We start from the raw sequence: 24,125 nt of genomic DNA, 5'->3' as shown, positions 1-24,125 counted from the left end.
CTGCCTCAGCCTCCCAAGTAGCTGGGATTACAGGCACGCGCCACCATGCCCAGCTAATTTTTGTATTTTTAGTAGAGACGGGGTTTCACCATGTTGGCCAGGATGGTCTCAATCTCTTGACCTCATGATCCACCTACCTCGGCTTCCCAAAGTGTTGGGATTACAGCCGTGAGCCACCACGCCCAGCCTATGCTAAATATTTTTAATAGCCATCTGGATCATTAGATAAATAGAATTGTTTTAGTTGCATTTACAAATAATATTTTCTTCTTACAGGCTGGCAATAAGAGTTTTTTGTTTTTGTTTTTGTTTTTGTTTGCCTTCTAAAATTTACATTAAACGTACTTGAATTTTTGCTATTGCTTCAAGAATAAACTGGAACTGACTCTTAGGAGGCAGATTTGTGAGTTAAGCTCGTTTGCATCTTGTATTTCCTTCAAAACAGGCCTATTTTTTTTTTTTTTTTGACACAAGGTGTCGCCCTGTCACCCAGACTGGAGTGCAGTGGTGCGGTCATGGCTCACTGTGACCTCTAACCCCTGGGCTCAAGTGACCCTTGTTTGTCAGCCTCCCAAAGTGCTGGGGTTATAGGCAGGAGCCACTGTGTCCAGCCCAAGCCTAACACTTTTTTAGGAGGATATCTGTACAGCAGTCCCTCCTTATTCACAGTTTTCCTTTCTGAGGTTTCAGTTACCCATGGTAACTGTGGTCTCAAAATATTAAATGGAAACTTCCAGAAAGAAACACTTCATAAGTTTTAAATTGCATGCTGTTCTGAGTAGCATGATGAAATCTGGTGCTGTCCCATCTGGGATGTGAATCATGCCTTTGTTCAGTGTATCCACGCTGTGTATGCCACCTGCCTGTTAATCATTGAGTAGCCATCTCTGTTAGCAGATTGACTGTGATGGTATCATAGCGCTTGTGTTCATGTAACTCCTATTTTACTTAATGGCCCCAAAGCACAAAGCAGTGATGCTGGCATATTGTTTTAATTGTTCTATTTTATTATTATTTATTGTTTATTTCTTATTGTGCCTCATTTATAAATTAAATATAAGTATAAATATCATAAGTATGTATGTATAGGGAAATACAGTATATATAGGGTTCAGTACTATCTGCAGTTATAGGTATCCATTGGGGGTCTTGGAATATAGCCCCTGAGGATAAAGGGGGACTGTTGAAATTCATATTGCAATCATGTGCTACCACTCTTGTCATTCCTTTACCCTGATGTTTTTGTTTAACATTTAGGCAATTTGTTTGTTATATGTTCACTTGTATTTTTGGTATGTTGTTTTATAAAAGTGCCTTTACTTTTTCATATACTGCCACTGCCACTAAATGGTCAGGAACCTTGCCTTCTCTCTTCTTGTGCTGCATGCCTATGATTGTGCATGTGCTTTGGATTTTCACTACCTCATAATGAGTGACAAAGATGTGAACTCAGCGTTATCTGGGCCAGGGTTTTGGATGATATAGAATGAGATTCCTGGATTTATCTTTCTGTGACTTTCAATCATGAGCAAGAGGAGCAAGATGAGTTCTCGTTGGTACCTTTCTCACTGATCTCAAGTACTTTGTTATATCTGATCTTTAGAGATCGTTAGCTTTTCCACACAGCCCATCTTCCTGTAGTAGATATGAAATGTATGTAAATCGGTCTTTTTCTGTTCTGTTTTCTCTCTCGCACATATACATCGTAAAAAATATAAGAATTTTATAAAATACTTATAAAAAATTATCATGTAAGGATCATTAATGAGTGTTTATTGTATAACACAGATTCCCCGCCACTGTATGTCTGAAGATAGCAAATATGTTTTAATACAAATGTTGTGGGACAATATGAAGTTACATCAGGATCCAGGACAGCCCTTGTACATTCTCTGGAATGCACACAGTAAGTGCCATCATAGAATGCTGAGTTGGTTCATATGAGAGTAATCTCTACTTGCTTTAAATAGCCTAAACCAATGTATAACTGACTTTTATTTTACTATACTACTTTTTGTCTTACAGGTCAAAATCGTACTCTTTTGTTTGAGAGTGAGTGTTTGATTTTTTTAGTGCTACCTTCTATGGAGGTCTAAGGGTTTTTTTTTTTTTGGTTTGGTTTTTTGAGGGGTGCTGTGTATGTGCTGGAGGGGTTGGTTGTGTTTTGCAGAATTCAGCTTTCAGCACATTGCTCATCCCAATTTCTTCTTTTTACTTATGTTTTGTTTGTTTCCATCCCAGGCTGCTAATTTAGAATTTGCATCAGAGGCTGTATTAAGGGAAACAGTATTTTTAGTTATTGTCTATTTAAGACCACAGAAAGCTTTAGACCTTTTTTTTGTCATTATTTGTCTTATTTTTTGCTTTCTTCATTCTTGGATTCCTATTTATCTATTGCCCTTAATTTATTTTTAGTGCTTTGTAACTCAATATCTGTCAGTTGCTGCTTAATTTCTTTCTCCTTTCTACACAGAACATTTTCCTTCATCTGTTGTTTTGTTCTTTTACAGCCCAGAAATATCCAATGGTCCATTTATTGCAAAAAAGTGATAACTCATTTAACCAGGAACTGTTGAAAAGTATGGTAAAAAGCATTAAAATGAATGATGTCTATGGACCAATGAGTCAGATTTTAGAGACACTGAATAAGTGTCCACATTTTAAAAGACAGAGGTAAGTCCTTCTCTTAGACAAATACATTGTTCTCCTAGGCAGATTCATATTGTTTGCTTAGTAATTTGTTAGAATATCTCATGCTTACAATAGCATTAAAATTTTCATAGGGAACATATGGACTATATGGATACTAATATTTTCTCCATGACTTTTTCTCCCTAGGAGTTTATACAGAGAAATACTGTTTCTCTCACTTGTGGCACTAGGAAGAGAAAACATTGATATAGGTAATTTAGCTTTATATATAATATGTAGTATTTATATATCATGGAATAGTTTTCAGAGTATTTTTATATTAGTAGTTGTACTTTATTAGTAATAGTAAATCTGTAATTATATTAAGGTAGATTAGTTGTTGCTAAGGGCCAAGAGGTGGGGTGAATGGGGAGTGACTGCTAACTGGTATAAGGTTTCTTTTTGGTGAGATGAAAATGTTCTGGAATTAGGCAGTGGTGATAGTTGTACAATCTTGTGAATATACCAAAAAAACATTAAATTGTACACTTTAAGTTAGTGAATTGTATGGTATATGGGTTATATTTCAATTTTTAAAAGTTAATCTGACAAGAAAAGGACTAGTCAGGAAAAATTATTTAACTGAAAGGGGCCGGGTGCGGTGGCTCATGCCTGTAATCCCAGCACTTTGAGAGGCCAAGGTGGGTGGATTGCTTGAGCCCAGGAGTTTGAGACCAGCCTGGGCAATATGGTGAAACCCCATCTCTACAAAAAAAAAGAAAAAAAATTAGCCAGATGTGGTGGCACATGTCTGTAGCCCCAGCTACTTGGGAGGGTGAGGTGAGAGTATCATTTGAGCCTGGGCAGTCGAGGCTGCATAAGCCATGATGGTGCCGCTGCATGCCAGCTTGGGCTGTAGAGCAAGACCTTGTCTCATAAAAAAAGAAAAAATCAACAGAAGGTGATTCTTTTCTAGAAGCTACTATAATTACATCAGGGTAATGCTACCAGGGGAAAAGCTAGAAAAATCAATAGTACAGAATAGGGAGTCAGAAATAAACATAAATGTCTACGGCAATATATCAGCCAGGTGCAGTGTCTCACGCCTGTAATCCCAACACTGCGGGAGGCCAAGGCGGGCAGATCATTCGAGGTCAGGAGTTTGAGGCAAGCCTGGCCAACACGGTGAAACCCCATCTCTACTAAAAATACAAAATTAGCCAGGTGTGGTGGTGCGTGCCTGTAGCCCCAGCTACTCAGGAGCCTGAGGCAGGAGAATCACTTGAACCCAGGAGGCGGAGGCAGCAGTGAGCTGAGATCATGCCACTGCACTCCAGCCTGTGCAACAAGAGCGAAACTCCGTCTAACAAAAAAATATATATATAATATATATAAATATATATAAATATATATTTTATATTTATATATACATATAAATCAGTTAGGAAAGGTAGACTATTAAATGGCATTGGGACATTCATTCTAGCCACTTGAGAAAGATGCCAGAACTTACCAAAATCATGAATAGTGTTACTTGAGGTAGGCCTTTTAACTATAGTGAAACAGAGAAGATACCAAAAAGGATTACTCAGATCCTTGTTACCATCCCTTTATTCCCTACCTAATACAAGCCCAGATTGTAGTCAGATATTACTCTAGCCCTCTGCCAAAGGTGGGATTTCCTTGAATGTGTAAAAAATTCTGGACCTCCAAGCTAGAGAAGCTCACTTGCTTATGCACTTGACTCAACTCAAACAAGCCTTCATGGGTACCACTGTGGTACTGTTTCAGAGAGGAAAGATGTTCTTATGGCCGTCACCTCCCCAAAGCAGAAAAATAGGATCTTAGTGACATTGTTACAATTCATACCCCATTTGGCTCTCTGAGGGGCAAATTTTCCTCCAGTATGTGTTTAAAATAAGCAATAAGTTAGCATGATTTCTAGGCTGAGAGAAACTTTTAGCAGAAGCGTGTAAACCTCTGTTGTCCCTTTTTGTCACATGTGGACTATCTTCTGGGGAAAAGGCACACAGACCTTGGTATAATGTCCTTAAAAATAAAAGTCACAGTCTGTTAGCTCCATCTGTTGCCATGTGGAAAAGGGAAAAGAAAAATCCTTACATGGTAATTTCAGATCTTTGGATTATTTTCCCAGAGGTATCCCATAATATAGGAAGTTAGGACACACAAACCAAAAAACATTTCCGTCGAAGCAAAATTTAAATTTAAAAAATGAAACCACAAAAGGATTAGTGTGAAGAAAATATGGGCAAAAAAACTTTTTGTTAATCCTGGTGGGAAAAGGCTATTATATATTTTTACTGTTTTTATTGAGTATGCAAAACAAAGTACCAAAAATGTGCATATGGTATTTGGTGGTTTTTAACATCTGTACCTGGTAAAATTAAAAATTGGCATCTTCAAACCTTTTAAGTTTCTCACTGGTCTGTGCAATCCAGCTGTGGTCCTTTGGATAGCAGAAATGTCCTAGCGATTCCTTCTTGGCCTCTACTGTTGTGTTTCTGTAGTATTACAGAAACTTGATAGTTTTCAACATCAGACCTAAATTTCTTTATCCTTTTATTTCTTTATCAATTTTTGCAGATGCTTTTGATAAAGAGTACAAGATGGCGTACGATCGTCTCACACCTAGTCAAGTCAAGAGTACACACAACTGTGATAGACCGCCAAGTACGGGGGTGATGGAATGTCGAAAAACCTTTGGAGAACCTTATCTTTAAGATGTATTTGTATGTGTATTCAATGTATATTGTATAGTCAGTGTATAAAATAACACTTTTAGACTCTAAATATTTTTTCTTCAATTTTTGAAAATACAATTTGTAAATGGTTCAAAAGACTCAGACAGCTTATGTACAGAATGTTTGAAGAAGAGAATAGTGACAAGTGGGGAGAAAGCCACTTGGTTTCTCGTTTCTTTTTTTCTTCTTCTTTAACTCCCCTGTAATAGGAAATAAAGTATTTTTGTGATGAGGAAATCCCTAAACAAAATTAGTTGCCATAAAATATGACACCCGTTTTATGGTTTCTCTTGGAAGAGACAGATTGAAAAATCATGAATAGAATCTAAACAGAAATGTCAGATGAAAGTATTTCCTGTTTTCATAGACTATTCAAATGTTTTGACCATGAAATTGTATTATACATATTTTAAATTGTTTATAGTAAGTTGATATTTTTTTAATTTTAAAATTTAATATAGCAAACTTAAAATGAATTTAAACTTAAGCAAGCAAGCGTGTATTTTCCTTGTCTGCTGCTATTTGAAGTAATTAGTACAGCTGCAGATCTCTCTGTGTATATCTATCTATTTTTTTTTTATTACTTGGGAGAATGAATTTTAAAATGTCAGTGCTAGTGTCAGTGTTGTCCTAGGATTGCATGTTAGTACCCCTAAGCCTGAGTGCAGTCATGCAAGGGTAGCGTGCACTGCTCAGACTGACTCATGGAGCCTTGTGCAAGGACAGCCAGAGAGGTTCACTATACCACGACTCCAAAATTGTCTCTATTGCTAATAGATGCATATAGTATACAGGGAAAATAGCTTATAAATTCAAATATCAATTTAAATTTTAATATTCTACATGAAAAATTATGTTGGGAAAATGCAGACAAGTGATTATATTCTAAATTTTACCCTTATTTTAATGTCTAAAATACTGGGTATGATGCAAATTATACTAAAGAATAGTTACCTGAAATATGAGTTACTGGGGTATTCCATTAATACTATACATAAATATTCAGAATTTTTTCCAAAAGTAGAAAAATTCCCCTCTAAAAGTACAGCCAGATAGACTGTCCTCCATATTGAGGAACTTAGTTTTTTCAGCAAGCTTCAGAATCTGAAGTCTGTAGAATCTAAAATACAGAAATATCCAGAAATCAGACAATAAATTGAAAGTTTAGACATCATGAGTATTAAATAGGCTTTAAAAATGTATTTTTAGTCATATTATTTCTAATGTCACTTTCTTTGGGTAATTTCTGGTAAGGAAAAACATCTTTTGGCCGCTAGAATTATTTATAGATTTTCAATATGTGTGTGTGTTTGCACACATTACATTAGTGAAGGAATTCCCTAGCCAGTTTTAAAGAAGGAAAAAATGGATAGTCCCAAATTAGGTGTGTAAAGCCAGTAGAGTCCACGACACTTGGTCTGGAGGTATCTTGGAGTCCTGAGACTTAGAATCAGTTCAGCTGCAGAAAAACCCACCTTTTGAGTTCACACCATTAGTGAATAGCACCAAGCTGAAACATTTCACAGCTTTCAACTCTGGGAAATAATGGAGAGAATTTAAAAATGTAAAACTTCAGTTAGTTTGCGGGCTGAACTTGTTTACTTGAAAAATCTGGTGCTAGGCACATGTATCTGCCTCTCCGTTGTAAATACCACTCCAATCTTATTTACTGTTCATATCTAAGCTTCATGTTCTATTTGTTCTTCATGTTCTTTAAATCATTTGAAAGTTGTCAACTGAGAGAAACATTTGAGAGGGGAGGCTTTTGGCACTGGTGATAAACATCCCTCCAAGAGAACCCTCTGGGGTTCTCTTCTATTTGTGGTTGGTTGTCTTTATTCTCTTTCAAAAACAGCTTTCATTGTTGTTTACTTTTTGTGTAATACAAACAAAATGTAGGAATCATAGTTTATTGATTTCAAATGGCTGACAAAACAAAAGAATGAGATAAAACCATTCTTTATGGTTTTAAGATTCAGACTCATTTGGAAAAGCGAATGTAATTTTTACCTCCTCCTTCCACCCCAAGTTTTCTTTCTGCTTTTGGAGAGGGTTATATTTCCCCTAATTTTAATCCCCAGGGAATATTATTGCACAGATTTAGTCTTTTAAAATAAAACCTAAAACATGAATACAAAGTGGTAAACCTGTTCAAAAGAAAAGTACAATGTGAATCATTCTTGAGCTGGGTGTAGTAGCTTATGGAGGCATGTAATCCCAGCACTTTGGGAGGTCAAGGCAGGGAGGATTGCTTGAGTCCAGAAGTTCGAGACCACCCTGGGCAACATAGAGAGACCCTGTCTCTACACAAAAATTATAAAAATTAGCTCGGCATGGTGGCTCATGCTTGGTAATCCCAGCTACTCGGGAGGCTGAAGCAGGAGGATCACTTTGAGCTTGGGGGTTTGAGGCTGCAATGAGCTGTGATCACGCCATTGCACTCTAGCCTGGATTACAGAGCAAGACCCTGTCTCAAAAAAAAGAAAACAGAAAATATCAATCATTTAAAATAACTCTATATAAACTTTTCTTCTATTTTCTGTTAACCGTACATTTTGGAGAATAATGGCCAATCATGTTGGAGAGAAATACCCTTTTGCTACATCATCTTTTATTTTCTTACTCTTAGTTTTGTTTACATGTTTAAATGGTTGACAATAAACCATGTCCTGTGCTGATGTAGCTTGTTTACTACGTCCTACCATTATGTTCTAAATGACACACATTTGTATTCCATACCGTATTTCAGATATTCTACTTTTTCTTCCTAGTGTTAGGTGGAAAAATATGCAGCTGTTCATCTTCTGATTTTTATCTTCTTTTCCCTGACTTTCTTGGGGTTTTGGTTTTTGTTTTGATCTAAAACCCTAACACCACCAGCATATTTAATTGTAAGGTTTTCTAGTATGTCTCTCCATTTGTGTATTTAGAGAAATGGTCCCAGAAAACTTTGCTTCAACATTTTAGGCATTAAATACTTATTTTTACTTTATGCTGATAATTACTATGATACTTAAGTGCAACCAGCAAGTATTAGCCAGCTCTATATAGAAGTTATGCTCTATTTCTCAATATAGGCTGAGCTCCTGGAATCCAAATGCTCCAAAATCCAAAACTTTTTGAATATCGACATGATGCTCAAAGGAAATGCTCATTTGAGCATTTTGGATTTCATATTTGGGATGTTCAACCAGTTTGTGTTTTTCATATATTCCAAATTTCAAAAATATCTGAAATCCAAAACACTTCTGGTCCAAAATATTTCTGATAAGGGATACTCAATCTCTACTTTGTAAGTATGCAGTATGAAAATACCTATTTGTTTGGCAATATGCAGTAGCCCAGCTTTATTTTTATTTCTCTCACTAGAACTTGAAAGCTGCTATTTGGCACTTTATCTCAGAGCAGGAAGAGAAAGAGTAGGCTGTCTCTCTGAGAGGACCCTTGTCCTTCGTGCTAAAGTTAGCATGCGCTGCCTCTTCCTGTCTGGGTACAAGACTAAGCTTTATTTCAAAACTGAACTCTCTAGCAGCTGCATACCAGTTTACCTTAATATCCTCAGTACTTGGTGTCTTAACATCCTCATACTACCTTGCTCCTTTGGCCTCAAAGTAAGCATATTTGCTGGCTTATTTTTCTTAACAAAATTAGCAGTACACAAATTGAAGAATTTTCATCTTTGATTACAAAAGTCTGCGCATGTGCTTGTAGTCTGAGATGGTCATAGATTCTTCTGATAAAGTTATTGCTGTCTTTCCACAGTTCCTGTTCATTTGGACGGCTCCCTCCTTTACTATTTAAAGATTTTCTTTTCAAATGTAGTAGTATGATAAAACTATTGCAGCAACTGGTGGATTTTCTGCAAGTTAAATTCTCCAGGTTTTGCTTGCTCATACAGCGAAGGGCCTAAAGACCAGAAGTGTGCCTTTAGTTGTGCAGGCAGACTTGGACCAGGATGTCCTGTAGGCTTTAGTGAACCCCCAAGGATAGGCAGCTGTGCTCATGAGCCCTCTCATTACACCTTTCATAGCGTCCAGTCCCCGTACATGTTGCAAGCTGCACTGCTGGAGGACCCTCCCACCAAAAAGAGTCAGAACCAAGAGTATTCATTGGCACATAAGGCCAACCAATTCTTCCTGATTATTTACCAGGCTGTGCTCTAGATAATACATTCCAATTCCTGCCCCCTTTGGTACTCAATCTGTAAATAATATTGATATAGGCAGCTATAAAAGACTAAGCCTGTAATTTGGTAAAACCATTTTCAAATCTATTGATGACAGTGCAATATAATGTTCAAAATATATAGTAACCATTTTGGCTGGGTACAGTGGCTCAGGCCTGTAATCTCAGCACTTTAGGAAGCCGAGGAGGGCGGATTGCCTGAGCTCAGGAGTTCGAGATCAGCCTGGGCAACAGGGCAAAACCCTATCTCTATAAAAAAAAATGCAAAAATTAGCTGGGTGTGGTGGTGCACTTCTGTAGTCCCAGCTACTTGGGGGGCTGAGGCGGGAGGATTGCTTGAGCCCAAAAGGTGAGGCTACAGTGAGCCATGTTCATGTCACTGCACTTCAGCCTGGGTGACAGGGCAAGGCCCTGTCTCTTTAAAATAAATAATTAATTTAAAAAAGATAAAACATTTAAACACATAACCGTTTGAAAAATTTGGAATACATCTCTTTTTTCTGGTACTATATAGAATCGTAACCCATTAAATTAGGAAGAATTCAGAAATCTGGCCCAAACCTATTACCAGGGCTATCAAGGAAGTGCAGCCTAAGGGAGTTGAAGTCATCCATGTAGCCACTGACTTCTAATTCAGATACCCATGTGGGACAGTTCAGACTTTCCAGGCTGAATGAACGACCTAGAATTTGTCACAAGTAACTACATACAGAATATTCTGCCTATAAAGTGAGAGGACCATCTCAATATTATCTTGACACTTTTAAATGGTACTTTACCTCTAAAACAGCATGATTTTAATATTACAGTAGGTTTGTAAATGTGTGACCAAAAATTTTAATTTCCAGGTATAACCAATTAGTCTTTTAAAAGTTACGCAAGTTTTCCATCTCCCCAAAGTAATCTCTGTCTCTCCCCCAATGAATTCCTACTCATCCATCAAGACTCAGCTTTCATTTTTCGTACTTGTCCTTTTCCGTAACACTGTGAAGTGATCAGAACTTCCTTTCTAGGCAAAGGAGTATGCCAGAAATTCAGCAAATTGGGAAAAGGATGTCAGATTATTAGAGTTGGTTTTTATCATTAAATGGATATTTCAGCCATTTATCATTACATAGCATTTTACGGTCCATCACTCCTTACTCAGTCTGAGGAAGAGCATCAGATCCCAGGCTGTGGATGAGGAGGTGGCATCCCCGAGGCTAACTGGAATGGGCTGTAGACACCAGGTCAGCGTCCAGAATTTTGGTATAGGGACCTCCCTCCCACAGGCATTGCCTTCTCCTCCTGTTCTTAGGCCATGGCTATGGAAACCCAGCATTGCAGTAGCATCAGGAATAAGGATAATTAAGAATATAGAATTGGAACATGATTCCATACTCTTCATCAGTCTTCTCGGGAGGATTCTGACCAAATGACCTAAAGATAAGGATGAGCCCATCCATGTTGTAAAGTAAAATACCATTGGGATTCACAGTTTATTGAAATTTAATAAAAATTATTTCCAAAGAATGGGAATCCTGGGGTAGCGAGGCAATTAATTAAGCAGTTCATCTTAAAAGATGGAATATTTGGAACACCTTAGCCATCGTTCAGTGCCAAAATGTTTGGGTTTTTCACATCACATCCGTCCTTTTCATCTTCTCATCTTCAGTGAATCATTCCTCATGTTTGTAATTAAAGCCATATTTACCATCATAATATGCAGTCACCCGAGCTCATTTTGCTCTGAAGTCAGTGATATTAAACTGTTCTGTTTCTAATGTGTCCCTTAACTTGGTTCTAGTAAAAGCAGCAAGCAGTGATATTTAACATACAAACTCATCAAATTCCACATAAAATATTTAACCACATTTTTAAAAACTCAAGTGTCCTTTACACTAGCTACCTTGGAAGTAGTACTGCACTTTTTTCACCATGTTGTCATTGTGTTATGCATTCTTGGAATTTCCTGTTTGTAACTACCTTAAGGTCCATTCATAAACCACAGAAGAAATCAGTCTTGCTTTATAATCCTATCTAGGTTGACATACAAAAATAGTATTGCCCCACTGGATCTCTTACTTTATAAACCAGATGTGGCACTACTGACTTTGGACTCTTTAGAATGACTTCCCTTCCCACTCCACTCAGCTGTCATTGTTGGGTGAGAACATGCTGGAGGGTGAAACCAGGACAGCTGGCCAAGGGTGGAGCCAGGACATTCCATTAGAATGTCTAATCCCTCAAGGTGACCACTGATGGAGACTACATGAATTTGGATGTTCTAATAAATACATACTTTTAAATGGCCTCTAGAGTAGTTTTACTTCCCTAATCTCCACTCCTTCCAGTTCAAGGGCAAATTACAAATTTTTATTTTTCAGGCTGCTTTTTAAATTTCACTTTTCAGAAATGCAACAATAAGAGTTAAAGGTAGTCCTCCTTTTAAGCTAGAAAATACTGGTATAGGCCAGGCGCGGTGGCTCACGCCTGTAATCCCAGCACTTTGGGAGGCCGAGGCAAGAAGATCACGAAGTCAGGCTGAGGCAGGAGAATCGCTTGAACCCGGGAGGTGAAGGTTGCGGTGAGCCGAGATCACACCATTGCACTCCAGCCTGGGCAACAAGAGCGAAACTGTGTCTCAAAAAAAAAGCAAGAAAATACTGGTATATATCCAGATGCAGTGGGCTACAAAACGTGGGATGATCATTGATTCCTGTTATACTTCTTTTTTTTCTGTAGCCTTGGATCCTTAAACTCACCGATAACTGAACCTACAGTGATTACAAACCTGATAGAACCTCACATTTTGAACAGAAAAGGAGGCAACAAAATTGCAGCATGTGTTTGGGGCAGAGGTTGGGAAGGCTGAGATGTAGACCACAGCTGCATCTTTTGGGCCAGCAGCCCTTCAGGAATGATCAGGGAACAGTGAGCATAGGAGCTTGTCTTATAGCCGCTGCGCCTATCCCAACCTTTGCCCCCAATTATCTCTCATTTAGAAAACCCTCTGGCTCCAGGGGTCCTTCTATTGCCTCCATGTAATAAATGTCTGCATGAGTCAGGGGTAGAAACTCCACCCCTCCAGAGGTGAGGTTCTTAATCCACAATGAGCTGCACATGTTTCCAAGGACAAACCTTAGTCTCAGATCACATTCACATCAGAGGTTCTAGGTCACTCAGTTCACTTTCCAGGATCATATACATTCTTTCATTAGTGTCACAAGAGATACAATAACTTCTGCGTGGTCTTCTGATCCATGTCCATTGTGAGCAAGAGTGACTTGACTCAGACAGATACAGGACAGGATATGATTCGATCTTCTAACATCACACTGATTATCAGGAACACAAAGTAAAGGAGGAACATTGTGAAGCCCAGGATCTTGTTCATTCTCCATTTACATGACGCAATTGAAGAGATCACAAACAGAAGCATGAGAAAAAGCAAAACAATTGCACAAAACAAGCCATTGCTGCTGACTGGAACTGGCTGTAATCCATTAATAAGACAGAAAAGCAACCAAGGAACGGGCAAGCTGCAAGATTGAAGAAACAATGTGAATATCCTTAATGTTTATAATAATCCCATACACTTAAATAGTATTTTACAGTTTACAAAGTATGTATTCTTCCACCAAGAAAAAAATCCATGAGGTGAACAGAAATTATTAGCCCCATTTCACAGACAAGGAAACTAAGTTTCAGGGAAATTAAATTACTTGCCCAAGGACTCGCAGCTAATAACTAGAAGAGCTTAGGTTAAAACTGAAGTATTCTGAGTCTGAGCTTTTTTTTTATTTTCTGTGTACTTCGTGACTTCTATATGACTCAGATTGGTTGATATGTTCCTTTTTTTTTTTTTTTTTAAATGCTGGAATTACAGGCACACATCACCACACCCAGCCCCAGTGTGATATGTACTCTTAAATCTCTACATTTTTATAAGGCCTACATTTCTTTTAATTCTTTAGTGATGAGGGCTGCCTTTTTACCTGCCCCTCACCCGAAATACACATACACAGATTCAAATTTAAGGAAACAAATCTACCACCTAAATTCAGAACATGATTGGGGAAATGAAAATAGCCCCTCTTTCTGACAAGGTAGGGAGAATGGGGTAAGAGGATGGGTACAGGAGGGTAAGGCATTTGCACGTTATACAAAATGCTGTTTAGAGCCTCTGAGCTAGCAGGAGTTCACGTACAAAGGAGCAACAGTAGTACCAAGAAGTGAAGTTGAGTCATTGCTCCTTCCAGTCCCACCTCCACTGCCTTGAAAGTCCGTGAGCAGAGCATTTGATGGTATTTGGTAATAGAATGAAATGGCCTTTGGTTTTCAATTTATCTGTAAATTCCAGTCAGTTACATTTCAGGCAGCATTTTAGTTCTATTATCCCATCTGGCTATGATGAATGAAGGGAAGATATTTTGTTGCTCTGCAGAAACTAACAATATAAATGCCCTTTTATTCTATGTATAATGAATAAAGCAGAAAACCAGTGAACAGAGCCAATGCAGTGTTTCAGTCATATGTAACACCCCTTAGGAAGTAACATTGCCACTCACCCCACAGTAATATCAAATATGTTACTGCCCACAGAGCTTGACACAGCCATGTCTCCCAGGCCTTTTCGAGCGACAATCACACTGGTGATGAGGTCAGGAATTGATGTGCCTGCTGCGAGGATTGTCAGGCCCATAATCTCTTCAGAAATGCCTATTGTTTCACCAACCTGGTAAACAGCAACAGTAATGAGAAACCATGGCAACAGTAGGTGAAAAACCTGAGGCACATCCAACCACTATCTACATCCTACTTCGTGCAAACAGAATGCCTTCTAAGGAGCTCAGCTACACCCCCTCAGCCTGAGTGAGGAAGGGTGATAGGCGGACCTACAACTGAGATGGCCACAGAGAGGAAGAGCAAGCAAGACTCCTGCTCCTGGCTGCAGGGGACCATGTTGCTCTTCTTTTCACAATTGGACTAAAAGTTACCTATACCAGATCTGCTGCTCGCTGTCATTCCAACTCTTAACACCCCTACCTTCCCACAAGAACTGCCCTTCCAAAGAGCTGTTCGTGTCAGCATTTCTATTTCCAGGAATGTGGACACTTGCTGTGTGCCAGGAACTAAGAGGCTGGAGGTGGAAGTATGAGCAGGATGACATAGACCCTAACCTTAGCCTTTTAGAGAGGAAAGCTAGTAAACAATTATTACAGTGCAGTATTCCAGGCAGAACAGAAACACTATGGGTACTCAGAGGAAGACTAATTGAATGCCAGAGAGCAGGCGAAACAGCTGGCTCTCAGAGTGCATAGGATTTCACCAGGTGAGAGGGATGGGTACATGGCGGAGAAAGCAGGAAATAAGGCTAATAAGCCATGGTCAGCTGGAATCAGGCAGGATTCCAAGGCCTTCTATGCCATGCTACAGGATATGACAGAAAAGCCACACTTGAAAAGCACTGCATTCACTGGAATAAAAAGTCTACCTTTAAGCCTTTACAAGCAACATAGAAACAGCACGAATTCACTTGATCCTCGAGATTCCCTGAGTACCGGAAATTGATCCTGAAGGAAAGTGTCCTTGGGACCTGCTGGTAGAAGATTTCGTTCCTGCTGTTCACTCACCTGGTGAGCCCACCACACCATGAGGTATGAGAACATGGCTATCCACACGATAGATCCCAGGAAGGTGAAAACAAAAAACTTCCTAGACTCCTGTTCGAAAATTTGAAAAGGATGAGAAGTAAGTTGTAGAGGCTAAACATCTTTGACCCTTCTGAGCAAGCCCAAGAATCGGTGACAAGGTCTAATGGAAGAGTGATGGAGAGGAACTGGAGACATTTGACCTGAGGGCTCTCTCTCCAGGCTGAGGACCTTGAGATGGATGGAAAAGGATGGGGGTGGGGGGTACAACTGTAGAGGAGTGCAGCCAGTAGGGTAGACAGCAGTCACCAGATGGAAGAAAGCTGTTTGCTTGCCCTAGAACCAGGTCAATCTAGGTATCTGGTTTGGCTTTTGCAACCTCCTTGTACCATTCCTTTCTTGTCAGACCTCCCCTTGCAAATAAGAATGTTGGGTATAAATACCAATGATTTCCCTGGGTTTTGGGAATACTCCTGTGAAATATGGAGGAGGTTTAGTGGCATCATTCTCAAATTAAAATCAAGAAGCTGAGATAGGGAGTCAAAGAGGGACTAGTGTATACTGCTTATACTGGTGGAAATAAAGCACATTTGAGGTCCAGGGTCTCCCAGTCCCAGTGGTATGTCCCCTAAGCACATCGTCCCCTTCCAAGGCTTCAGTCCCTTCCCAGATCTCAACGGTGGAGCCCTGCTAAGCTGGTTGTCCCTGGCCTCTTCCTCCTCTTGAGTGTGAGCCCTGCCTAGAGACCCCGCAGCCTTGCTGGGGATAAAGAGTCTGAGATACAGAGGGGCACACTCACCTGCCTTCGGACGTCGGGGACTGTCAGCCACAGTGGGAACACGATGGGCAGGAGAAAGAGGTAAATGGCCTGCTTCTGCCTGGTTTCAGGCCAGTGCAGGGACAGAGGCTCTTCATTTCCCTCCTCCTCCCCTTCCTCTTCTTCCTCTTCCTCTTCTTCCTCTTCCTCTTCCTCCTCCTCCTCTTCCTCCTCCTCCTCCTCTTCCTCCTCTTCGTTATCCCCTCCATCACTTCCCCCTCCATCTTCTACACCTTTCTCATCACTTTTGGCTTCACCATGATTTTCAGCACTGAGTTCCTGGCTTTCAGTTTCACCTTCAATACCTTTCATTTCACCATCTTCTGCGTGGATTTCACCCTCACCTTCACCTTCATTGTCTCCTTTTCCTTCTGCTTCATTTTCTTTTTCACGTTCTTCTCCTTTTCCTTGTGTTCCAGTTTCACCTTCACCTTCTGGTTGAGTTTCACCTCCGCTTTTCTCTTCAGTTTCACGTTCACCAGCAGTTTCGCCCTCTTCGCCTGTCATTTCACCTGTGCTCTCAGCCTCAGCCACATCTTCCTGCAATCCAAAACCAACAGATTAATGTGTGGTAGCTGCTCTGATTGTTTTCCTTCTGATACTCCCCCATTTTCTTTGTTGGCGTGCTTCTCAGAATGTATCTGAAAACTTAAGCATGAGGAGAAAACTAGTGTGATAATTCAGCAGAATTCCCTTGACCACACTCCTACCTAGTGGCTGTCCAGCTTTTATTTGATCATTTCCAGGGGTGTAAAACTCACCACCTGAAGCAGCTTCTGTCATCTTTGGCACCTCTGATTCCTCTGAAGTCCATATTTATATCAAAGTTCTACCCCCGTGTATAGGTTTTCTCTTTGATGCCTTATAAAACATCAGTCTTCCATGAGACAGCTGTCTTTCCTGGGTTAAAGATTCCCAGGTCCTTATATCATTTCTACATGCTATGGCCTAGCGCCTCCTCCCTATCCTGGTAAACTCATTTTAATTAGCTTATATCCCAGGAGGAGGGCATCCAAAACTGAACACAGAACACTGCATGGAGTGGAACAGGACTATCACCTCCCTTGTCTTAGATACGATACTTCCATTAATGTTGTTTAATATGGCACGACATCCTTTGGTGGTCACAATGCATTGCTGAGTCTACTAAAACTCCTAAATTGTTTTATTACCTTGTATCTATAAAATAAGGATGATAATGCCTATTTATTGAGGGTTTTTATGTGCCAGGCACCATGCGAAGTAGTTTAATAATAATAGCGAGCACTTACTGTGTTTTATGAATCAATTAATTCATGATATGGATAGAATTATGCTCATCTTACAGATGGAGAAACTAGAGTAAAAGGAACTAAGTAACTCACCTGTGGTCCATGTAGTTTGTAAGTAATGAAGTTGGGATTTAAATACGGATGGTCCACCAAGCTATCCTGCTTTACCAATACCAGGTAAAGGTCCAAATGAGATGTCTGGCTCCCAAACCTGGTAGCCTGAGGAGCTTATTAGAAATTCAGATTTTTAGGCCAGGCACGGTGGCTGATGCCTGTAATCCCAACACTTTCGGAGGCCGATGCAGGGGATCACGAGGTCAGGGGTTTGAGACCAGCCTGGCCAACATGTTAAAACTCTGTCTCTACTAAAAATACAAAAATTAGCTGGGCACAGTGGCAGGCACCTGTAATCCCGGCTACTCAGGAGGCTGAGGCAGAATTGCTTGAACCCAGGAGGCAGAAGTTGCAGTGAGCCGAGATTGTGCCACTGCACTCCAGTCTGGGTGACAGAGCAAGACTCCATCTCAAAGAAAAAAAGAAATACAGATTTTCTGACCTCACTTGGACCAACTGAATTAGAATCTCTAGGATTGGAAGCCAGGCATCTGTATTTTAATATACTCACAGCTGTTCCTAAAACATCCACCTTTAGACCACTGTTTGGCAACAACTGACTATCTCCACATACCCTAAAAGCCATTGATAGCTGGGTGTGGTCTCAGACATAGATACCTATGTTTCAACTACTCAGGCAGCTGAGGCAGTAGGATTGCTAGAGCCCAGGAGTTCCAGGCTAGCCTGGGCAATATAGTGAGATCCCATACCCCCATAAAAAATTTAAGAGCTGGGCCGGGTGCGGTGGCTCACGCCTGTAATCTCAGCACTCTGGGAGGCCAAGTTGGGCAGATCATGAGGTCAGGAGTTTGAGAACAGCCTGACCAACATAGTGAAACCCTGTCTCTACTAAAAATACAAAAAAAAAAAAAAAAATTAGCTGGGCGTGGTGGTACGTGCCTGTAATCCCAGCTACTCAGGAGGCTGAGGCAGGAGAATCACTTGAACCCGGGAGACAGAGGCAGTGAGCTGAGATCACGCCATTGCACTGCAGCCTGAATGACAGAGTGAGACTCGGTCTCAAAAAAATAAGAAGAAGAAGAGATAAAATTAAAAGCCATTGATTCAGAGTGTCCTCAGATTAGGCACCCAGCTAACCTACAGCAACATGCTGGTCCATCCCTTGAGCAAGAGCCCTGGGCTGTGTGTTCATGGAGTAAATATGTTGTCTGTAACAAATGTCATGATATTGGCAACCCCCAAAGGATGTTGAGTGATTCTCAATTGTGCTGCACATTAAAATCACCTGGAGGCTTTTTAAACTATTGATGCCCAAGGACCCACCCCAGATATTCTGACTTCATTGGTTGAGGGTGGGGCATGGTCATTTTTTTTTTAACTTCCCCAAATTATTCTAATATACAACCAGGGTTGAGAACCCCCAATGAAGACATCAGATACTACTGGTGAGGCCTGCGGTTTGAACTGAGAATGAGGATTGAGAAGATTTTAGTCTGAAATCATTCCTGCCCTCTCCCTTCTACCCCCATCAGGTAGAGAATGCTTCCCAGAGGAGATGACAAGTCATTTAAACCCATAAATATGGGAGTGTCTGCCTGTTCGGCTCCCTCTTCTCTGAAGACTGTCACTCCTAATAGCCCCAGCTGAGCAGGTAGCTTCCTCTTCCGTGTTGGAGTCAAGTCAGCCAGCCATAGCCAGTTGGATGAAAGCTGGATCCCTGCAAGGAGCTGGGTTGAACTGATTCTTTCTCTCTCTCTCTCCCTTTTTTTTTTTTTTTTTTTGAGATAAGTCTCCTCTGTCACCCAGGCTGGAGTGCAGTGGTGCGACTTCTGCTCACTGCAACCTCCGCCTCCAGAGTTCAAGCGATTCTCTTGCCTCAGCCTCCCAAGTAGCTGGGATTACAGGCATGCACCACCACACTCGGCTAATTTTTGTATTTTTAGTAGAGATGGGGTTTCACCATGTTGGCCAGGATGGTCTTGAACTCCTGACCTCAAGCGATCTGCCTGCCTCGGCCTCCCAAAGTGCAAAGATTATAGGTGTGAGCCACCGCGCCCAGCCCGATTCTCTCTCTTTTAAGACTGGAAACCTGTCACTGATTCCCCTGTGGACTGCAGGATTGGGTTAGTGGCTTGGAGTTGTGTGTGCTCATAAGGGAACAAATGAAGCCAGCCTGCCAAGAGAGGCCCATGATAGAGCCTGTACCCAGAGAAGGGATGTGAGGGAGAGCAGGACATGGAATGAGAAGCCACCAGGGTAACAGATGCCTTCTCAGGCCTAGTTCCAGCTCTTCATGAGATCAAGCCTTACTTCCTGCCCTGGGATTCCAGGGGATACCTCTGTATCCTCTTAATCCCTTTTACTTGAGCTAGCAGTAATAGGCCTACTCATGTTACCATGAAGCTGTCTTAGACGCTGAGCCCAAAGTTGCTGGTTTAAGGACGAGATATAATCAAGCGCTTTCTGGGTATTGAATGGAGAGAAGAAAAGAGATGGAACTTGCAAATGGGATGTTTTTTACTGTCAGTCACTCAACATATATTGAGCCAGTTGTGCACCAGGCATTCTGCTCCCCTCTGTAGAGGAGACAGGGATGACTCAGACTTCGATCTTGCCTTCAGGAACCTCACCACCTAGTAGGCTCAGAATCCAAAGAAGACAATTGGTAAAAGCCCCGAGATAGGTGCAGAGCACCAGGGGCATTCAGATTTGGAGTGGATCAAGACAGCTACATGACAAAGATGTTTACACTGGCCAGGGGCGGGGCCAGGGAGGGGGGTGGGGGTGCGTGGTAAGATGAGCATATATGAAAATGGAGGAGAAAAGGCGTTCCAGGGAGAGGAAACCATGTGAGCCAAGGCTGGGAGGTAGAAAAACATGGAGACGGCCGGGCATGGTGGCTCACGCCTGTAATCCCAGCACTTTGGGAAGCTGAGGCAGGTGGATCACCTGAGGTCAGGAGATTGAGACCATCCTGGCCAACATGGTGAAACCCTGTCTCTAATAAAAATACAAAAAAAAAAAAAGAAAAAAAAAACATGGAGACAAGAAATCCAGTTTGGCTGGAACATGGTAGAAGAAGAGACCATGAGGCTGTAAAGACAGGGCAGTGTCAGGACTTGGAAAGCTCTGCAGACAAGGCTGAGATGCCTGACCAGGTGCAGTAGGCAATGAGGAGTCTCAGAAGGTTCAAAAGCCTTCACCCAGCAACCCTCCCACCTGCATTTCAAGCTTCCCAGTGCTCTGGAGCTACCTGGTCTCACTGTCACCTAGTTGCTGACAGACCCACTAACAATTATTCCTTATGTTCTTATAGCATGTGACAGTTCACAATACATTGTCAATGTATTAGCTCACTCATATAAGATGTTCCAGTGAGTTAATTGGCCCCATGAGATATTTGTATTTTTGAAGTGATCTTCAGAGAAAGAGTAATATTTACCCCCAAAGAGTAATACTTGAAGTGACCTTAAGAGAAAGAGTAATATTAACCTCAAATAGGATTTCAGACCTTCAGGGAGGATGTATTTTTGGTCAGGAGTTCCTTCCCTAGACCTCTCCAGTTTCGTCTGTGCAAAGGCTGGGTGCCTACCTGACCGCCTGGATTCTCCTTCTGATCTCCCTTGATGTCTGGAGCAGGGGCTGGTGTGACCGTGACCGCAGGGAGCTTGGCTGACTCCTCATCTTTAAAGGATAAACATGGGTTACATCAGAAGAGTGGACAAGGTTCTAAGGGAAGCTGGCATAAGTGGCTACAGGGCTATTGGACTACAAGGTTTCTGAAGGTTTATTTGGGGGAATTTCTTGTTGGTAGGAAAAGTAAGGTGATGTGAATTGTTATTGCCCTGACCTATCTGCAGATGAGAAGACAGTTGGCAAGTGACCATCCGTGCTCCCCTATAATTCATAGACATTTCCAACCTGGCTATTGTGGCCAAGGACGCTACCAACAGCTGGGCAGCCAGAACAGAGAGAAGGCAAAGCTCCCAGCACTCAGAGAATGACCCTTTGGGAAAGAGCCTGCTGATTCCAAAAGCAGCAGCTTTTGAAGGCTTGGAACAGGACTGACGGGAAGGGAAACTTGGAACAGGTTCTCTCACTTCTTGGCTGTGTGGCTTTGGGAAGTCATTTGACCTCTCTGAGCCTCTTGTTTATAGGATGGGAAGAATGACTGCTGTTCCACCTCCCTCCAGGGTTTGCTGAGTGGATCAGGCAGTTCTGGTGTGCCGTGCAGAGCCCACATGGCAGTGGCTGTCCCACTTTCTCAGTCCTAGCTGCCACACAGATACCGGATTTCTGTGACACCAGACCCCTGGTAGCCTTCCCTCACTGGGGTTGCTGATTTCAGACCAATAACGAGCAACATTGTCCTTGTACAGAAGAGGCAGGAAGAAGAAATAAAGCCCCATAGTCTCATTTGGGATGAGATTCAGCAAAAAGAAGTGGAAGTTCAACAACCCCCTAGCCTTCCCTTGCCTACCCCAGCTGTGGAAAATGGAGAGGAAGCTGTATGGGGCCACTCTCAGACCAGCAGCCATGTCAGAAAGATAGTACCTGGGAAGGAGGAGTCTGGAGTGGAGCGGTGATCAGGGCAACACCCGACCATCACCCTAACTGACTGGCTCACAGAGGCCAAAGATGTGACTCAGCCCCTGGCCTGGCTGGCTGGCTGCCACCTCCAGGCCAAGCTCACTACTGACAGCAGGGAGAGGGGGGCAGGAGAAAACCCACTGCTCTGGCCATCCTCACCTTCTGGTTTACTTTCTGATTTGGCCTGGGGTTGGGCTCTGGCCTCTTGATTCAAGCTCTCCTCCTCCTTCTCCTCAGCAAGGCAAACTGCAAATCAGACAGGACATATATCTTACCTGGAATCATAGGATAGTCCCTGCCATGCTCTTTCAGTTAGGACAGTCAGCTGAGCAGCCAGAGGGCAGCTGCAGAGCATGGGAAAAGGCTGCCATGGGCGTTGTGACATCTGGATTCTGATCCTGCGAGGCCTAGTTGTGGTGCCTAATTCCCAAAGTTCTGTTTACATTCTCTGCATTGTCACTGACTGCCTGTGACCTAGGGTAAGTCACTTCCCTTCTCAAGGCCTATTTCCTCTCTGGTAAAATGACATGGTTGGACTCAGGGCCAAGAAATAGGATTTATTTCCTTTGCAAGCTCAAGTGATGGCCTGCTTGGATGCTGAATTGAGGAGGACTCTGACCCAAACTTTGTAGGAAAGTAGCATGATTGACTGGTAATGTCTGTGATGGACACGGAATGGAGAAATAATTGCAGGGAGATGTTTTTGCCATCCTTGGACAATATTATCTTTGTAGCTTACTTTCTTTGAATCTACTAGAAGCTTTGTTATAGCTCCAGGGGCACGACTGATGGCCATGTTCATAAGCCTTCCCTCTCCAGTGGAAAAGGGGAAATGGTTCACCAACAAGCTCTCGGATACACCCTTTTTGACCCGAGGCACAAGAAGAGCCCGAGAAGGGCCTCCTTCAGATCCCTATGCACATGCTTTGCTGGAGGCCCACAGGGCAGCATGCACAGAATTGTGCTGCCCTGATTTCCAGGCGAGAAACACGGGACAGCAACTCCCTTTCACCAGGGACTATGTGCCAGGAAACATGCCAAGTGCTTTATGTGTATAATTTCAAGGTGAGAAGGGAAGAAGGAACAAGGCTGAGACGAAGGAGCCCACAGCTGTGTGGCCTGGGAGGGTGAGGGCAGTGGTGCAAGTGAAGAACAAAGTGGTGTCATGGGATCTATGGGCTCTATTCTGAATTTAGGCTGGCTGTGCCCCATGAGCACTGTGTGACTTTGGGAAGCCTGCGTGCCGTCACTAAGCCTCAGCATCCTCTCTAAAAAGGCAATACCGTCATATCCTCAGGGGACTGATGTGATGAGGGTCCATGAGACAAAATAAATAAAAACACTTTTACTGCTGCAAATGTGGCCTCACTCATATTGTTACTTTAGCACGGATTCTGAAGCCTGATGACCTGGGTTTGAATCCTAGTTCTGCCACTTGCACTATAGCTGTGGACCTAACTGGGTGATTCCTTAAGCTCTCTGTACTTCAGATTCTTCATCTGTAAACTCTTCCGGAGTTGGTGACAGAGTAAATGAATGTATATAGGAATATGGTCAAAACAGTGTCTGGCACCTAGAAAGCACTATATAACTTTTAGCTGTAACAACAACAACGATGAAAACAAATTGACAAGAGTAGTTGACAGCGGCTGTCCCACCTGGGAAGCAACCCCACAGTGATGATGCCCAGCCTTCCAGAGGGTCCGAGTTAGAAGGAACCCTGGACATCATCTAGTCCGTAATACAGATGGACCGAGAGGAAACGGAGAAGCTGGAAAATGCAATCTGGGAAGCTGGGTGGATCAAAGCCTCTGCCTGGCTCCAGGACAGGTAGGAAACAGATAAAGGGTCTGGAATGTCCTCCTCTCTTCCTGTCTCCTAAACTCTCAGAGTGAGTTCAGCTGCAGCTGGCTCTGCAATAAGCTCCATGGGTAGAGCCACCACTATGACACGTGTGGTCCCTCGAAGTGGCCTGGTGGGCCTGCGTCTTCATCAGAACTGAGAGGTCGGGGGCCAACACACCTTCGTCCTGACAACCCCAGTGCCCCCTTGGCACTAATCAAACCCTGAAGTCTTCTGTTGAGCAATGTGTAGCTGCTGTCACAGGAGGGCTCCCTTGGTTCTGGTGTTGGCACTGAGAATATCTGCTGACTGTTGCTGG

At 42.1% G+C, this 24,125-nt stretch overlaps 2 protein-coding genes across 4 annotated transcripts in view; one reads left to right on the top strand and one right to left on the bottom strand.

The window, feature by feature from the left end:
- DENND4A (DENN/MADD domain containing 4A) overlaps positions 1-8,071 on the top strand; it is a 139,404-nt gene extending 131,333 nt beyond the window's left edge. Inside the window, exons 27-30 of the mRNA XM_011969323.1 lie at positions 1,789-1,906; positions 2,511-2,673; positions 2,839-2,903; positions 5,236-8,071. Of these exons, the coding sequence (XP_011824713.1) occupies positions 1,789-1,906; positions 2,511-2,673; positions 2,839-2,903; positions 5,236-5,372 (483 nt within the window). The 3' untranslated portion in view covers positions 5,373-8,071. The remainder of the gene's footprint in view (positions 1-1,788; positions 1,907-2,510; positions 2,674-2,838; positions 2,904-5,235) is intronic.
- A 2,563-nt stretch (positions 8,072-10,634) lies between these two features.
- The window catches only part of SLC24A1 (solute carrier family 24 (sodium/potassium/calcium exchanger), member 1), a 45,049-nt gene continuing 31,558 nt past the window's right edge, over positions 10,635-24,125 (bottom strand). The window contains exons 1-7 of one of the 3 annotated variants that reach the window (XM_011968256.1): positions 23,623-23,725; positions 22,124-22,210; positions 20,967-21,058; positions 16,011-16,568; positions 15,194-15,283; positions 14,129-14,295; positions 10,635-13,099 (exon numbers count right to left, since the gene is read on the bottom strand). In XM_011968256.1, coding sequence (XP_011823646.1) covers positions 12,850-13,099; positions 14,129-14,295; positions 15,194-15,283; positions 16,011-16,568; positions 20,967-21,058; positions 22,124-22,210; positions 23,623-23,695 — 1,317 coding nt within the window. In that variant the 5' untranslated portion in view covers positions 23,696-23,725 and the 3' untranslated portion in view covers positions 10,635-12,849. Of the gene's footprint in view, positions 13,100-14,128; positions 14,296-15,193; positions 15,284-16,010; positions 16,569-20,966; positions 21,059-22,123; positions 22,211-23,622; positions 23,726-24,125 lie in introns of those variants that run through there. The other 2 variants (XM_011968241.1, XM_011968249.1) reach the window with 2 other exon arrangements.

Source organism: Mandrillus leucophaeus, unplaced genomic scaffold (genome assembly GCF_000951045.1).
Source record: "Mandrillus leucophaeus isolate KB7577 unplaced genomic scaffold, Mleu.le_1.0 Scaffold12, whole genome shotgun sequence".
NCBI classification, from domain to species: domain Eukaryota; kingdom Metazoa; phylum Chordata; class Mammalia; order Primates; family Cercopithecidae; genus Mandrillus; species Mandrillus leucophaeus.
The sequence above is the reverse complement of the archived record's forward strand: the minus strand, read 5'-3'. Positions and strand labels throughout refer to the sequence as shown.